We start from the raw sequence: 18,669 nt of genomic DNA on the forward strand, positions 1-18,669 counted from the left end.
TGGTAGCATGCAGTGTTTTAATTATTGTTATGTGGTGTAATTAAAAGAAATGCATTTTTCCTGTGATTTGCTCAGATTTAATGGCTAAAATTAGAATCTGCTGCAGATGGTTAGAACATGGTTAGAGAGGATTTTGGAGGAGCCTGTCTTATTTAAACCTCAGACATTTAGTTTGCTTGGTCTCCATGGCCAGATCCAAAAAGCTCTCTGAGGCCTTCAGAGGCCGTTCAATTGTACGCTAAACCATTTAGAAGGGAAGTGATCTTATTTATTTCACCAATTGTGCTCTCTTGGCTGCTGATGGGAGAAGTGGAGAACATTTAAGACAACTGTCAACATGGCCAGGTCACGTTCAGCCCAAGAGTAGACCACAAGATGTATAAATAAGTCTTCCAAAATGTCATCATGGGACCTACAGGGAACTCTTGCTACTGCTGCTGTCAAAGTACAGCATCTACCTTCTGAAAAACAGCAGAAGTTGGAAGTGAATGGAAAAGGAGATGTTCAGGGAGAGAGGTCAGATCTAATCAATAACCTGTATAAATAAATGCATGTATACAGTGGGATTACATGTATGTCTGTGAGTGGCTGAATAAGGTACTACATATATGTGTTTATATGACTTACTTGCAGGAAGCACACACAAAGCAGCGTGGGTGATATGTTTTGCCCAGAGCGGAGACCACCTCCCCCTCGATGAACTGCTCACAGCTGAAGCAGCGGGTGCCATACATGCGCTGATAATCCAGAGTGCAGATGTACTCGCCTTGCCGCACGAAAAACCCTCCCTGCGCCAGGTCACAGCCACACACTGCAGACAGAGAAAGAGAGAGAAAGGAAGAGAGAGAGAGTGAGAGAGAATAAGGGAGAGATTAGGCATGTATTCAAGAGCTACAGGATCCCAGTGATGGTAAACTTAATTATCTATTAGTAGGGAAAACCATGTGGTTATGGTGTGTGTACACAATAAACACACTATAAAGATAACATTCTAAAAGATAAACTGTTGTCTAATGTTTTATCCATCACATTTACTGACTTACTATGACGATAAAGTGAAATTATAGCAAATTATAGTAAATTATTTTAATGAGTTAACTCAACTTAGTTCAGTCAAAAGTTCTCCTAACTCATATTTCTACTTCTGAATCTCATAACATTTTGTCTAGCTATATAAATATTGTGTAGATGTTTAGTCTGTAGCTCCTCCCCCTCAATTTGTTCACTCTTTATTCCCACCTGCAGGACAGAACTTTCCCTACCATATGATGTCCATCAGTGGGAGACTTTTTAACAATGTAGCATTGATGCCCTTGCCGGAATTTAAACTTAGGATCTTCCAACACTTTATAAGCAGGCAGTTATATATAGACACTATATCCAAACACAGTCTCAAGTAAATTCCCCTCTCCATTCTTTCTTGAACACAGATATGAACAGGGGTTCACAGCTCTAGAGTGGCGCAACTGTCTAACTGCCTAATTGTTACGGGACAGGAGATCAAAAGTTTGACTCCCAATCAGCACCACAGCCCTCCATGGTCAGGGGACTGAAAATAGGAAGGCCTCCCATCATGTGCTAGGGGGAGTTTCAATCTGCAAATAGGAATGAACAGTGAACAAATTGAGGGGGAGGAGCTACAGACTAAACATTTTACACAATATCGAATCAGTTTTAGCTGGAGCTCATTTACTAATGTTTATGAGGCTCAACTTAAAATGCATTGCTGACCAAACTGAGATGAAGAACTACAAATGTGAGTTAGGACTACTGACTAAACTAAGTTGAGTTAACTCATAAAAAACACACCATAATCAGTTACTTGATCATTTTACGTTGGTCCAAATGCTACAGTGGCAAAAAGACACTTAACCTGAGGGAGAGGAAGAACCACAAAAACAATCAAGACTCAAAAAAGGTAGCTTGTTCTAGTAAATATGAATAGTAAATATGTGAATAGTAAAATACAGTATAATATGATATAATATAAAATAAAATATAATATACAATATTAAATAATAATAATACGAAATTAAGCGAGCCTGATCAAATGACAGACAATTAACCAACAGATCACAGAATAATTGTTACTCTGAACTGAACAGATTATGAACTGAATTGGCCTTACATCTATGGATGGAGATAAGGAATCTTCACCACCCTCATGTTATCACAAACATGTTAAAAATAATGTTATGCATACAATTTCTGAAGTAAACCTGTTATGAATTACAGTAAATCCTTTGCAAACATAAGCGTAACCATCCCTGAATGCTGCGCAAACAGTCCAGCTGGCCGATTAAATCACGCCTTTAGTGCGAAAGCCGGAACGCCCTTTCATCAGCCCACCTCTTCCAGCTCCAATCCATAATTACTGCCAGCAGAAGCACGCATCTGTATGTGTGAGTGTAACTTCAGCCAGGGTTACACAATGTAACTGATTGCTGCGCAGTTCATCTTAATTTTTGTCATTTTCCCTCGGACCGACATCTCCCTCTTTCCTTCTCGCACTCTTTCCCTTTTTCCACAAAAACAGGAACCACTGAAGCAACACAATATAAGCGTAGGGCAATGACATCATCCTGGGAGGCCATTCATTTTCCACCTCCACCGAGGTAAATGAGCTCTTTCATTGCAGCTCTGCTGGCCCTCTTCCTTCTCACACGTCTCCAGGCCTCACCCTCTCACTAACACACAAAAGAAACTGAGCTCTTCTAACTTTTGGAGGTCACTGGTGGTAGAACAAGCAGATCCAGCTTTCTAAGAATTATATGTTACTCATAGTTCATTGAGACCAGTTTAAATCAATCCCATATTTGCGACCCTCCCTAATCTGATCAAAACCCAAACCATGCCTTAAGTTTTTCAAGCCTCAGATATGACCTAGCTTGACCCACTGTCAAACCATCAAAGCATCTCGACTCTTCTGAGTGGTTTAGTTGAGTGCATCATGAATTCATGCCAGGCCTCCACAACACCTTGCCTCAGAGAGGGACAAACTGTTCCACTTTATATGCCACCACTGAAGCTAAATGGATTAAGATGATAATAAAATCACAAATGCAATCTCTGTGATAAGAGGTGGGTGGACCATGGGACTTTGACAGGTCTGATTAAGCATCTCAAAGACAGAAACCGGTTAATAGGTTCACGGCTGATTTCAGTTCATTTGCACCATCACTACTTTACACTGTTGACTATTAAATAAAAAAGTCATATAATTCAAATGTGCAGAAAACAAGTAACGAGTACCAAAACCAAATCTCCAAACCAAATACCCACTGTCTCAGAAAATATCCAATGAAGGCCTCTTCTTCAAAACTTAATTGCGAGTGACCAGGGCAGTGCCCATCTGGAGTGTAATTTCCACTAGACCCTGTGGCCAAGACACATACTCCTGTGTGCTCCCTACTTCAACCATCTCGTATTCCTCTTACACAACAACTTACAGTGCTTGAAGGAGTGGTCCTTGCACACACATACACACACACACACACACACACACACACACACACATACATGGATACACAAATGCATACATAGACCCTCCTCGTATACACCTATCACCAGACACACACATGCACACATGCACAGTCAAATGCATAAACACACACAAACACCGCCTACCACTGAAGGCTCCCACACTGACCAGGCCCTAATGAAAATCCAAACAATAACACAGGAATGTTACTCAGGATATGGCCGGAATATTTTCCGTGGGTGCCTGTCTGCTATTGGCTGGTGGGAGCAGTATGGAACATTAGCCACATTACACACATCCGGTAGTATTGCATGACAATGTCTGAGTCCAGGCCAAAATATGATAACACTTCCCTTGACCAGCACATGCTCTAACACATACACACAAAAGCACACTAGCTGAGATCTAGAATGAAAAAAACACACTCTCAAAGCTGACCATGGATGGATTAAAGTCCACTGACTGCCCCATACTTCACATTACACCATCAGTGACAGTAATCAATTTGAATTGGGAATCTGTGCTAAATCCAAATGAGGTCATTTATATCAGCTTAACTTGACCTCTTGTAAATACGCAGCTTTGCAGAAATTAAAACCGCTTTAATCAACAATTCTCACTAACTTAGTGCTGAACGATCAGCTGCATATATTACAATATACACAGTCATATTGTGACCACTCCTACTTAGTTGGTAGATGTAAAGTCAGAGACAGATCAGTGGTCACAGGCCGCTACTCGCAGGACGCTGTTGGTCGGATATTTGTGGTTGGTGGATTATTCTCAGTCCAGCAGTGATACTCAGGTGTTTAAAAACTCCAGCAGCACTGCCGTGTCGGAGCACACTACTAACACACCACCACCACGTCAGTGTGCTGAGAATGACCCACCACCCAAATAATACCAGTGGTCCTATGAAGTCCTGACCACTGAAGAACAGGGTGAAGGAGGTCTAACAGAGTCTGCAGAGAAGCAGATGGACTGCAGTCTGGAATAATACAAAGAACTACAAAGTGCTCCTATATGGTCAGTGGAGCTGATATAATGGGGCCAAGTTTCAGCCAAATCAGGGCTATTGACAGGCAAGAAATATAGACAAAACTGAAATGCAGGCAGAACAATACAATCAAATGAGTTGCCTTAGGTTTGCAAAACACAGTGTATTAATTCTCAAGGGCCATGCATTGGTTCCTTTACTTTAATAATACAAGCTTAATTAATACAAATATCACCCGGCACATTAATGCCATGACATATTTGGAAATCCACTGTTCTACACTGACTTAACTCCAGCCTCAACAGCACACACACCATTTACTACATGGCAGAAATGAGTGGAGAACGGCAAGAGCCTCAGGTTTAAGGCTGCACCTGCACTCTCACCAGCTCACATCTGAGTGGTGTTTTCCTCTCTGCAATCGCTGAACGTAACCTGAAGCCTGCAGTGGTGAGCGCTCTTCACACAGCACTTGTCTTTCACTGTCTGCTTTAAATTTAACCTGCAGCAGATGGCCTGCAGGCCTCAGAGACAGCAACACTGACAGAAAGCCATGCCTGTAGCCTGTCCAGATAGAGCACCACACCCCCTGACTCTGATCCTTCTAGCAACTCCGGAGGCCAGAGAGGGAGGACTGAGATCAGAATTTTGTCTCTATGTTATTTCTCTCAGCTGGTTAAAGCTAAATCATGTCAATGAAAAAACAGAAAGGAAAAGACATGGGAGAATTCCAGATAAGGTTACGGTCCAGAAATTGCAGCACAGAAACTTGTCATTCTAAATCTGTCACTAGAAGAACTGCAATAATGGCAGTCTTTGTAATGAGGACCGCAAACTGAGACAAGTCACCAAGACTTGTTAGCAGAGAACAACAGCAGCTATAAATCTGGACTGATTTGGTAGAAGGATCATCGCTGAAAATAACAAACACCTATTTAGGACCAGTTTTCTAGTCTTTAGTCTTAGCTTAAACTCAGGATTAGGTTATACTGCATATTATTTTTAAATTATTAAATTATTTATTATGTCTATTTGACATTATTACTGTATTATTACTGTTGTACTGGTCTGTAGGAACAAGCATTCTGTTACCCCTTATGTGACGGCTCTGATCCATTACAGATGTACAAGGGAGCAAGGACAAGAAAAACATCCTTCAAAAAAGATGGGTGTGAAGCCTAAGCAAACAAGAAGGGTTGACTGGAAAAGGAAGTGGGGAGGGGAGGAATAAGTCAGAAGCCAAGGAAAGACCAGAGTGATTAAAGGTGGAAAATTTGGGGGGAGCCTTGATGTAGGCTCTAAATCACTGCTAGGAGCTGTGCAGCTCTATAAAACTTAAAAAAAAGGTAAAAATGAGGCCATACCCATCACCAGGCCAAAACACAAACAATTCACCATGTTTCATTTATTTGTGCAAAAAAGGTATCATCTTTGTATATTAACCCTTTAACTGTTTAACTGTTAACTGTTCTTCTGTGCAAACTGGTGGGGCAAATTCTTTGGTAATAGAAGTTTGTAATAAGACTTTCAGCCCACCAGTGGGCCAAAGACTATTTAAAGGGTCAAAATGTATTGTCATGTTGAAAAGGGCAAGCATAAAAAAATTAATTGTACAAAGTTTGAGGTAGATGTAGTACTTTTTGGTAAATTACAATGGAAACCCAGTGCGTGACAGATTATTTATTTCACTCTTTTTGTTTTTCTTGTATCATAAACATCTTAAAAGTAACTTTTTTCCATCATTAGTGTTCTGATTAATGAGTTGTGTATGCTCGTCACAGACTTCTCACTGATAATATTTTATCTCTCTCTTGGTGGCTATAATTCTGCACTGTTTAGAAGCAGTTTGGGGGGGAGGTGTTAGCTGTATTACAGTGTTTCAACTAAGCCTCCCACAGAAACAATGAAAGAAGATCATATATACAGTACATTTATATACAGGTGATGTTCTTAATTTTGTAAATAAGAAATTTTCTCTCATGTCCAAATCATGTCCAAAAACTAAAAAAATAAACAGAAAGGAAAGGGTCTGGGAGAATTTCAAGATATGGCTACAGTCTAGAAATTACAACACAGAAACTTGCCATTCTCAATCTGTCACTAGAAGAACTGCAATAATGGCAGTCTTTGTAAAAAAGAGCCATAAACTGAATGTCACCAAGACTTGCAGAGAACAAACAGGTCCTGGTAGAACATGTTTTTGGTCATTTTCTCATATTCTTAGTGAATGTTTAGCATATTCTGGCAGTGATTTCTTCATACAGCACATCCCAAGGTAATTTCCTTTTTTTTTGTAATATTACTGATTTATTTGTTTTTATCTACTGATTTGTCAGAAATCTAAAAATACTATAGATGTTGTATTTCAGTTTTATATTAATGATATTTGCTGTTCTATTCTTTGGTCAAAAATAAATTGCCAATGCAATCAGCCACACAGCCTCTTTTGATTATTATATTTATGTGGGATGTGCCTACTTACATACATACTATTTAGGTTCTAAAGCTAATCTCAAACAGTACAAAACTGTACTGGGTTATTTGTATTAAATTTACCAAATGTTTTAGTGACTATAACAACAAATAGCCATTTAAACCAGCCTGCGTTGTTACAGTAACATTTACACTTACTCTGAAGCTTATGGGTACTGCCTAAATGTTCATAAAGATGCTGAAAACATTTGTTTTTATTGTCATTTGTTGGAGAAATATGCAAGTTGCTTGTATTAAAAATATTTATTTATGTGGATAAAACATTACAATTATTTAGCAAAAAATAAAAACGCTTGGTTATGCCCCACTAATGTAGCCTAATGTAAATAGTATTACAGTTGCTCAGTTGTACAGATTTTAATCTTATCATACAAAACATATTTAGTAGATATTAGATGTTAAACTTAATGGTCATTTTCAAGTCTCTATTCTCCTTGAATTAAACAAAGCAAAACAGCTCAACACTAAAGATTTCTGTAAACTTGGTTCATATTTTAATGAATGTGATCTTGTACAGAGTTGATGATAACCTAATTTATAATTCCTCTGCAGTCTTTTCGTTATATGTGTGACTTTAATGTAAAATAAAACCGTACAGAAAGCTGGCTGGGGTTTTTGGATGGCTTTGGAGTGAGCTATAGGTCCAAACTAACTTCATAACTAACCAACAAAGAGAAGAAAAGGCAATTAACTGAACCTGGCTCACAACCCATAAACTACAAGGCACTGGCTCTGTAGACATTATACAAATACACAACTGTTGTATAATTAACGCTTTCATTTATTATTACTTACAAGGAAACTGATAAATTTGATTTTGGCTGGAATGTGAGGCGAAGGTCAAAAAAACCCTAGAGCAGCCAACAGCTCCATATTGATCCCCATCACATAGTGCAGCCTGTACTGTATTCTTTACTCAAACATTAATAATACAGCAAAAGACACAGAAAGAGAAATAGACAACACAGATAAAACAGGGAACTCTCTAGATTATAAACCACCCCAAGGTTAGGAAAGGATGCAACAGGCCTAGTGTGGTCCTGGAAAATCAGTCGATGAGTGGAAAGGCTTTTTCAAATTCCTTATGCACAGTAGATGAGCTCAGACCCCAGGAAACAAATCTCCCCAAAGTCGATCCTCTAGGGCAATGCGGCAGGGCCATGATAGAGGTAGGTATGGGCTATAGCAATAAATCACTGCCCATGTACCCCAGAACTGAAGGCTCCTTTTGACTGAGCGAAAGCCTTTTGCGAGCTGTAAGCCGGCCTAACACTTCATCACTAGAGTTTGTGGCCGGTTTGCAGCAGCGTATTTTACTCTTTCAGCACAACACAACACCACAACACTCTAAGCCTGCCAGTGTTGACTTGGCTGCCATGCTCTAGGAGAATTCTCTGGCAGGTTGGAGTGTTGTTAGCTACCAGTGCTAAAATGAAGCTAGTTAGCTGGGCCTGTTGATGAAGTCGAGAATACAACACCATGAGAGAGAGGAAAAACTAGCTAGGGAGACACTGAGTGATTGGCATGCTCTGATGGAACTGGCATCCTGGGATATCAGGGAGGGTCTGAATTCTTCCTCCATGAAAGCACTCTGCAGTCATCAGACAGGTACTAAATAACATGATATTGTGAACTCACTTAGCTCTGATTTATAATGTATATATATAATGAGTAGGTTAATTCTATAGGAAATCACTGACTATATACGAGCAAAGGAAAATGAGCCTATAGGAAAACATCAGCAAAAATCCAATTTGCATATTTCTTCTCCCCTAAAATCGATCATCGATCTAACAAGATACACTATATGTCCAAATGTTTGTGGACACCCCTTCTAATGCATGTATTCACCTACTTCACCTAAGTTGCACCCATTGCTGACACAGATGAGCAAACACACACAGCTTGTTTAGTCCCTGAAGTGAAGTATTGCCAATATAATATGACTCTCTGGAGCAGATGAACATGAGCCTTTTGGCACCATGCCTAATGCCAGGCACGGGCTAAAAATGCAAAAGCAGGATAACATTTTTATAATACGCTTAATTTTAGAAGAAACAATGAATGAGCAGAAGTCCCTAAACTTTTGTCCATATGGCCCATGTTTGATTTCCAGGGTTTGCTTCTTTAGTTTTTAATATTTCTAGTTAGGCAATGAGGCAAATTATTTGCAATCTGGATACATTAACCATTACTTTCCTGAATTGTTATTGAACATTTATTTTTATATATATAATAATATGCCACACACTAGCAGTAGACAAAATTCTCCACTCTGGTCACCAATTCAAGGAATTGTCTGCAAAAAAAAAATAAAATAAAAATGGGGACAGAATAACAGAAATTGCATTATTGTACATACATTGTGTTTAGAATAAACAAACTTGCTAAAACGTTTCTAAAATGTAATGTTCATTGAAATGATTGAGATTAATAAGAACACACTCATTCACCTGCACTTGTTTAGCAGTCTATTTTATCTAAGCTAGTCTTTTATCCACAAGGGGCGCTGTTACAAAAATATGTTGTTTCTCATATCATTTAGTATGTGATTGCATTTAAGATTTATATTAGCATGGCAGGTGCTGCCATTGGCAATGATAACCCCTGCATACAGGGTCAGGAACTATATAAGCAAGTTTGTTTGACATTGCTTACCAGTTCAACCCGTTTTGAGGCAAGGCTGAACACTAATTAATGGAGAATAAGCTTCTATTAGTTTTGAGCCTCACTGTTCGAGTGCAAACTATTTCAGAAACAAATCTCTGACACTACATTTTAGTTCAATGGCCATGTTTGTGGTACATTTGAGGTAAAACAATAATACTCAACTTAAAAACAATTTTGATGAATAATGTTCTGAACTGAATATCAGACCTTTCAAGATCATCACTCTTGCATATGTAACATTAGGTCAAAGATCAGGCGTTTCCCAGCATGTAGCAGGAGCTCTGTGGGTAAATGGTGGCCACTCGAGCCACACATACTCTGGCACAGCAAGCGGTGGGTATCGTTTACAGAGCCATGCCTGGACCCACATGCCTCAAAGCCCTGAAGAGGGTCTCTACCACTCCCTGAAATCTCCCAAATGCCAATTTCAACTTCCATTCTCTCTCATTTATTACACAAAAATCAAACAATACATTTAAAAAAAATCTAAGTTTTGACAAATTGTAAGCCATCACAGTTTGCTGCTTACAGTTTTACAGTTATTTATATCCTAAGAATGTAAGTGTGAAAGCAATGGCATACTTTTCCCAATGCAAAACATGCACATGCATAAATGCACTGGCACGGGCACCCACATGATACTCAGATCATACACACATAGCTAAAGCTGCAGCTCCATGTTTGGCCAGAGGCAGAGCCAAGCCCAATGCGGCAGCATGAGCATTACTGCAGACATGGCATTTCCCTACAACCTAATGCGTTAATGAGTCATAAACTGGTAACATCTATATATGCTCATTCACAATCCCTCTGAAGTGTAAAAGCAACAGTAGTTCATCAGGTTTCACACTGCATTGAAATCGTAACCGCAGTTATCATCTATTTCTCATGCCATATTCACTGCATGTCTAGACTACTCTACTTCTGCCCAATAACTTCATAAAAATGGCATAATTACATTTTCACTTGACCAGTTAATAATGTATAACAACATGCAAGTTCCTTCCCCAGTGATGCCAGAGTCCTCGGTGTACATTGGCCTCTCTCTCTCTTTGGGTGAGGAGTATGGTCCTCTCCCTCCCACTCAGTTTGATCCTAGCCAATTTAACAATCTGCTAGGTGATGTCACAGAACTGGCATTTAGTGTTCTCCTCCAAGCATGTTGAGCTGTCTTCATGCAGTAGTGCTTTATGTGACATGAATGAGGCATGTTCTAGACTTCACCCTCTGATCTAGTGGGTGGTTTTAGATTCAGGTACAGGTTTTTTTTTCAAGGAAGTCCAACTGAACACTCTGTCTACCAATTAACATGATCTTATCACTAAGATGCTTTAGGGAAATTGGGCCCAGATCAGTATACACCTGCCTTGCCTCTCTAAACAAGCAAGTAATGGTCATGTGGACAATGTTTGAGCATAACTGTAATTATACTCAATTTATTACTATTATTTTATTATTGTATTACTATTTATTTACTTAACATTGCATTTAACTAAACTAAACTAAAAACTTAAACCACCACTCATCCAAACATAAAGGTGTGGCAGGTGTAGATATCATGCTTGTATGAGATCCAGTCAAACTCTAGTATCTCCAATAGTTACATAATGGTTTGACCTTCAGGGCTTATCTACTGGTTGCTACAGCATAGTGTGTGACACCAGTCCCCTCCATGTGGCTGACTGGGGTTCAAATCCCCACCCAGGCAATCACAGCACGCAGTTGGGTCCTTGGGTAAGACACTAACACTACATTAATCTCCACAACATGATTAAACTGTAAGTCACTCTAGATAAGGTGTACACACATGTGAAATACAGACAATATACAATAAACAATAATGAGAATTTAATTTCTATTAAAAAATAAGCACATACTGAAACTTTATGAATAATAACCCTTATTAGAATAAAATCAATGCTGTTAAATCAGCATCTTTAGATCTCTGTATCATTTCTTTTGTAGCCCTGATGATCAGACAGGCAATACCTTAAGACAGTAGAGACTTGGGTTTCACCCAAGACCTTTGTCTGTGAAATTCCAATCAATGGCCTAATGAATAAAACAGCACCCTTTCAGGATCACCTGAGCTTGGCAGAAGACTGTGAGCTCCACTCGAGACAGGTCACCTTGAGAGGGGAGTGAGCTTGCTTAGCTCTCTACAGCACACACAAGCTCTTATCATCCAGTCATGTATTAACTACTGACAAAGGAACTGATGCACTGTAGTATGTAGCAGTGCTGGGTCATATGACCTCAAATCAGTGTTACAATTAATTGAACATTTGACCTCGATAACGATTAATGAATGATCATATAAGCTCAAGCAGCTCGAGTTCCTCAGTTGGTTCCGTGTTTGGACTGGGCGGAGTCACATAACTACACATGCAGTAGTATGTTTTATAGAGGACAGTACATGAACACACACAGTGGCGAAAAAAATGCTGATTGATTAGTGGTTCTGAATATCGTACAAATGTCTGCAGTATGTGTGCATTCATTCAGAATTACTGGCATGATTTGGTATCTTCCTGGAAAGTCAGGATGTTACACAAGTACAGTTATTACAGAACACAGCACTAATGGTGTAGTATCATGGGTAACAACAGTGCACTTCTCAAGGTTCGACACCAATAAGAGTCCTGGGGCCAGACTTCTAACGCTGCGTTCACCTTCCTGTGTGACATGATAAAAAATGTGAGTTGCTCTAAATAAGAGCATTAGCCAAATTCCATGAATGTCAATGTAAGATCAAAGTTTTGCATTAAAGCTGTAAAACACAATTAACATCTGCTTAAAAAGGCATAAGTGTGAGTAATAGAGTGATGAAAGATAAGAGGGCTTACAAAGAGCATGTTTACAGATATTAATGAATTAAGCCTTCATGTTCACTCCCGTTCAAAAACGAATTAATTAGTGGAATTAGCTGCTTTTGGTAAGTACAAACACACACACACACACAAACTGTGGGCATTTAGTATTGTACTCTTGTATGTGACACACTGCACACATCTGCTTCTTTCAGGTCAGGGTCACAGAGGGTCTAGAGCGTACATCCTTAAAAATGAAGGTGCCTATGAATGGTTCCTTAATCGATGCCCATAGAAGAACCATTTTTGTTTCCAGATAGAAACAGTAACTATGATGTCTGAGTGCAAGGAACTGTTTAAGGCCTTAAAAAAAGCCTAAACCTTCCCTTCATTTATAGGTTCTTTACCGGTTTAAAGGTTCTTCACACTATTACATATCTCTATTACAAACCTTTTGTAATAAGTATTTAAGTATATCTGAATCACTGGATGCAAGGTAGAAATACCCCCTAGTTGACAGCGTAACTTCAACATCAGGGTTCGATTCACCACCCAGACAAGCATCCCACGCTATATCTATAGGAGTGCTTGGGTAATACGATTAGACTGTAAGTCCTTCCGGATAAGCGCATCTGGGAAACGCCATAAAAGAAAGACAGATTCACATTCATCAGGGGACTGATGTAGTCATCCCTGCAGGCAAAAAAGTGAAGAGAAAATAGAGCTTCAAACATGTAGGCTGGAGTGAGTCACAGCACAAAACACCAGCTCTAAATACCCAGAGCGTTTAGAGAGTTCACTTTCATTAATGAGGGATTTCAGAGACAGCCCACTCACACCGACTCATCCAATAACATCAAAAGATCAGGTTTAAACATTACACATACTCAACAAATGGGGCTGCTACACAAGCCAAAGCCCACATAATGACATAACAGTTTTTTTCATTTGGGATGAAAAAAATATATGGTTCAAGATCACCATCCAGGTCCTCAATTAAACAGTTTAGCAGACACTGACTCTCTGTATCTGTATGGCTAAGACAAGCCACTAAGTAAAGTGACCCAACATATACACTATATGAACAAAAGTAATGGGACATGTACAGTAGCTTTTATGGCATAATATAATATGGAGTTGGCCCCCCTTTGCAGCTCTAACAGCAGCAGGTTTGGTTATTGAGTCAGCAGATTGTTGGTGACTTTCCTGCACTATGCTCTGAGCTCAGCACCCTGCTCTGTATGTAACTTTACATGGTCTGACACTTTGTGGTTGAGTTGTGGATACTAAACGCCACTATTATCACTCACAGTTGATGGTAGAAGATCTAGGAGTAAAGAAATTTCACTATCTGACTTATTGTAGTGATGCCATCCTATTAAAGAATCATGCTAGAATTCAGTGAGCTCTTCAGAACCACCCATTCTTTTACTATGTTTGTAAAGGCAGGCTGCATGGCTAGGTGCTAGATTTCATATACATCATATAAACACATGAATTCAGTGATTACGAGGTGTGTCCCATTTCGTTTTTTTATATAATGTGGATATATAATTTGAAGGCCTTACATGTTATATATGTTTTACAACTGAATCTGTAGTCTGCTACATCTGTAGCGTATAGTCAGTTACTGCAGACAGTGATTTCTCTGTACTAGAAAAACTAAAGCTTAAAACACACTTTTAATAGAAGACAATGTGCCGGAGCCAACAGACTGGATGCAGTTCTTTAAGCGAACAAAATAAAGAAATGAACAGACATCCAACAATTCAACTGCAAAAGGACTATTTAAAGCAGTCATACTAATGGGTTGAAGGAAAGAGCTAGAATGAACACTTTGGGGGGACAGCAGTGAAACTCAATCCGCCCTCAGCAAGCTAGCTCTTTCTCACATTCATTTTTAGGCCCTGTAAAACAGGCTGTAAAACAACAGAACTAAATGGGCTCTAAATTCCCACTCTGAGAAGCAAGAAATACTGGGAGATGAAGAACTGATCACTCCTCTGTGAGCAGGCCTTCTTCCTCAGGAATGGATGGACTTTGAGGTGACAAAAAAGTGACACATTTTTAAATGTGTTTAATGGTTGGAGGTTTCCTGCAAACACAGCTAATGCAGTTTTATGCTGGTAAACAGTATTATACAAAATGGTGTTTCTTACATTAAACATTTCTATATGTTTTTTGTGAGCATTTGTTGACTAAGATTCTAAGTAGGAACACGGTCAAAACATTGAGCTTGACAAGCTTCATCTAAAAGTAAAATGTTTTAATAAATAGAGAAGAAGGATGATAATCATATCTTGCTAATGTCACTTACTCAAATGTGTATTAAAAAGACCTAACAATTATTTTTGAATTGGACTGAGGGACATCAGGAAATGCTGCAAAATTTAGAAATATATACTGAATAATAACAAATCTAAATAAATTCAAAGTAAACATATATATGTATATATATATATATAGATATGTAGATATTTGTACTGTTTTGTACTTAAATAGTCTACTCAAGAGATGAAATGCCAAAAGTATAAAGTATTTAGCACACCCTAACTAACACTTACTAGACATGATAAGGTTTCTTTATTCTGTAATGTGAGTCAGTTAGATTTGAGTGTTTTCCTATTTGATAATGTTGCCAATATGTTTTAGAGACTTTTACGGGCACTGAATGCTGAGAATCTGCATTTATTTAAACTTGAACACTAGACTCATATTTTTAACGGAGCTGTACATGCCATTCATTATACATCTATTCTACTTTTAATCCTGAGTGATACTGTCTAATGTACACTTGACACCAACTGCAAAAACAATCTTGTACATCTGTAGTTCTGTAGTTGGATAATAAGAAACTGATTCGGATGGATCATAAGCAGAAGGGAATTATCATGTGAAGTCATGGATGTTTAGCAAATATCTAAATATCTGTGTGTGTGTGTGTGTGTGCATGTGTGTGTGTGTGAAGAGCAAGACACAGCAGGTCCAAGTTGTCTCATGAGCATCACAAAAATGAAGCATTACTTATCATATTATACAGTGATCTCTATATCACTTCACTTTAGTAGGTGCCATTTGCATCTTTTCCTGTGGTTTCATATATTAACCTAAATTCCTCACAGTTACAGTCATGTCTGTGAACTAGTATAACCTGGGGGAAGCAGACACCTAGATTAGGATGTATCCCCTTCTCAAAGTCTGATCAAAAGATAGGCCCAAATAGAATCTCTACACATTAATCAAACAGCTACACTCTTAAAATTAAAGATGTTACAATAGGTTATTTGAAAAACTTTCATAGAAGAACCATTTTTGGTTTCAAGGAGTGATTTTACTTAAGGATGTATGTAAAGGTTCTTTGTTAATTTAAAGAATCTTTACACTCATATGTTTTTATTGAACAAAAATGGTGCTTTTATGGTATTGTTCAAAAATACCTTTGTGACACCTTTACTTTTAAATGTACAGTAAAAATAATTTCATTATTTCATCTATATGACATTCTTCCACATGATGTATTCCACAGTACCTTACAAGAAAATATATTTTTTTATAAATATATGATAACAGGACATCTGACAAGAGACATTTGGGGAAAGAATTCTCTCCAGACATGGCAAAAGGTCAAGTATTCTCCCATGTGCATCACGTATTTACCAATTAAATGTCATTGCATTGCTATTTTTCTTACTGTTATTAAGGTTGCAAATACAATAATATTGATAATAATTGACAACAATTACATATCAGTAATAATCAATAATAAGGCCATAGTAGTACTGGATTTATTCACACATAAAAATAGGCTTTAATTTTACTTTAAAATATAACAATTCTGCTGTTGCACTTCAATAATGAACACAAATTAAACTACACATATGTCAAACACTGGAGGGGGGCATTTGGTCCTATTTTTCACCATTATCCTGAACTAACTCAGTAGGTCAAACTGAGTACAGCCCAGGAGTCATGAGGAAAATGGATTTTTCCTGTATTTACTTCTTCCTGGTGGCAGCAATATAACAGAGTGACAAACATAGTAAAAATGATTCTCTTGATGCAGCCTTAATGTACCCTTCATCCACTAGGGAAATGCTGAACTGTGCTGTAAATCACTAGCAGATTTACAGCGTTACTGCCTGTAGGAAAAAACAAGCAAGCAGTGCTGGGGTAATCTATATAAATATGTATTCCCTTCTCCATTCGTTCTCTCTGTATGATGCAGCCTCATGAATTATTGAGTTGTATTGTGCATGAGCATCATTAATATAGATAAGGCATGACTAGTGTCTGAGAATAAAAGCACACACTGTCAAAAAACAGAGCAGTTCTGTATGTGAGTGTGTTTATGTGTGTGTATGCATGCACATCTGCATCAGTGATTTCCCATTCTTTATACTGGGCAGGTATCACTGCACCTTCTACCAGTGATACCAGTGACCAGTCAGTACTCTCATTCTGCTAAACTATTCAAGTAGATTTACTTAATGTATGAAGTAAATGATTACATTTCAGTTTAATTTAGTCATTTTAACCTTTAAGTGGGATAACAGTAACAGTAATAAAGAAATGACTGTGTTAACGGGTATAAAAAAGGCAAGAAACAATAAATAAATAATTAATTAAATAAAACATGCATTAAGTAACAATCACAGGACCATTACAGTATCAGATAGAACAACATTTTTAAGCTCTGTGCAAACAGGAGGGTGGTGAGTAGTGGGGTGTGACTCCTAATGTGTGCTGTGTGTGTGTATGTGTGTGTGTGTGTGTGTGTGTGTGTGTGTGTGCGTGCGCAATCAAATGTGTTTTTCCATTTGTACCAATGTTAAAAAACACTGAAAAAATATAAAGGATAGTTTTTCTTACTGCAAAATAAGATACAATCCTAAATGTGGTACGGACTGGACGATTAGCACCTCTGACAGCATTTCTGTGCTTGTTTTCATAAGATATCAGCAATAATTGACAAGAATTAAGTCATGCTTTCATGTCTGGCAAAAACTGTGACTTCTAGGGAGGAAAAAGGCCAATTAATTAATGAATTAATTTATAGCATATCACATTGTAATACCTCAGGAAACCATCAACATATAGCAACTTGAACATGCTCAATTCTCTGCCTCCATGTGCTGACAGAAAACATGGTGGCACACAGAAAACACAGCCCAGTGGATCGGTAACGACTGATTGGCCAGTCAATCAATGTTTTGTTAGTCAGCATCCAGCAAAAAAGCTCCAATTTCACAAGATATGAACGATGTGAGCATGAACACGTATACACTGCTCAATGGGCGGGTTTTAATGAGGGGGGTCAAATCTCCAAGACTCTAATGTATCAGTCCCCATTTCCTGGTTCTAGTAAAATCTCACCGCCCACCCTCCTCCCACACACTGGCTAGGAGATGAGGCAATTCATTAGGATCTGGGCTATTTTAATTTCATTTAGCTCAATTTTCTTCATTTGGCCTGATTTAATTTCCCAGTGTGAGCGTTCACTATGAAATGAAGACTAAATCATCTGCAGCCCCTGCAGTACTGCTTCAGAAATCCATTACTTCTGCATTACAGTGCAACCCGTTTGCTCCGTCACATCTGATCACACCAGAAAGTAAATTATATCATATCAGTCTAACAGGTCCCTTTTCTCACTTATTTGAGTTTTGAAAACTTACACTTAAACTATATTGACAAAAGTATTTGGACACCTACTTATTCATTGTTTCTGTTGGAGAAACTCCCAAAAGGACTGGGTAGAGCACCATCAATCCAAAGAAAACAGTTCCACTTCTCCACAACTCAATGCTGGGGGGCTTTATACCCCTCTAGCCCACGCATGGCATTAGGTATGGTGCCAAATAGGGTGCAATTTGAAGTATTCATTAAAAGGGGTGTCCACAAACTTTTTTGGACATATTATGCATGTTAGTGTAATTTAACTAACCACAGAATGGTGCGGGCTGAGCCATCTTTTGAACCACAGTGTGCCTTTGTAAGCATGTTTAAGTACTGATGTGATGTGGGCCTTTTCCCCTCACACTCTCACACATGCTGACAGTCCTGCAGAGGTATGTCCCTGGACCCCTTCCTCCGTCTAAGGTCTTAGCACTACACCCCTTATCATAGTCAGACCATTTCAACATCTTTCCCCTGTCCTTGCCAAACTCACAATCTGGACCGTTGGGTGGATGTGTATGCATGTGAGAATGTGTACGTGC

The 18,669-nt window shown here is 38.6% G+C and overlaps 1 protein-coding gene across 5 annotated transcripts in view; it reads right to left on the bottom strand.

Moving 5' to 3' along the window:
* Positions 1-18,669, bottom strand: part of ablim2 (actin binding LIM protein family, member 2) — a 96,443-nt gene that overhangs the window by 40,476 nt on the left and 37,298 nt on the right. For all 5 annotated transcript variants that reach the window (XM_072667990.1, XM_072667986.1, XM_072667987.1 and 2 more), the window contains exon 3: positions 628-811. In XM_072667990.1, coding sequence (XP_072524091.1) covers positions 628-811 — 184 coding nt within the window. The remainder of the gene's footprint in view (positions 1-627; positions 812-18,669) is intronic.

Source organism: Salminus brasiliensis, chromosome 22, assembly GCF_030463535.1.
Source record: "Salminus brasiliensis chromosome 22, fSalBra1.hap2, whole genome shotgun sequence".
Taxonomy (NCBI): Eukaryota; Metazoa; Chordata; class Actinopteri; order Characiformes; family Bryconidae; genus Salminus; species Salminus brasiliensis.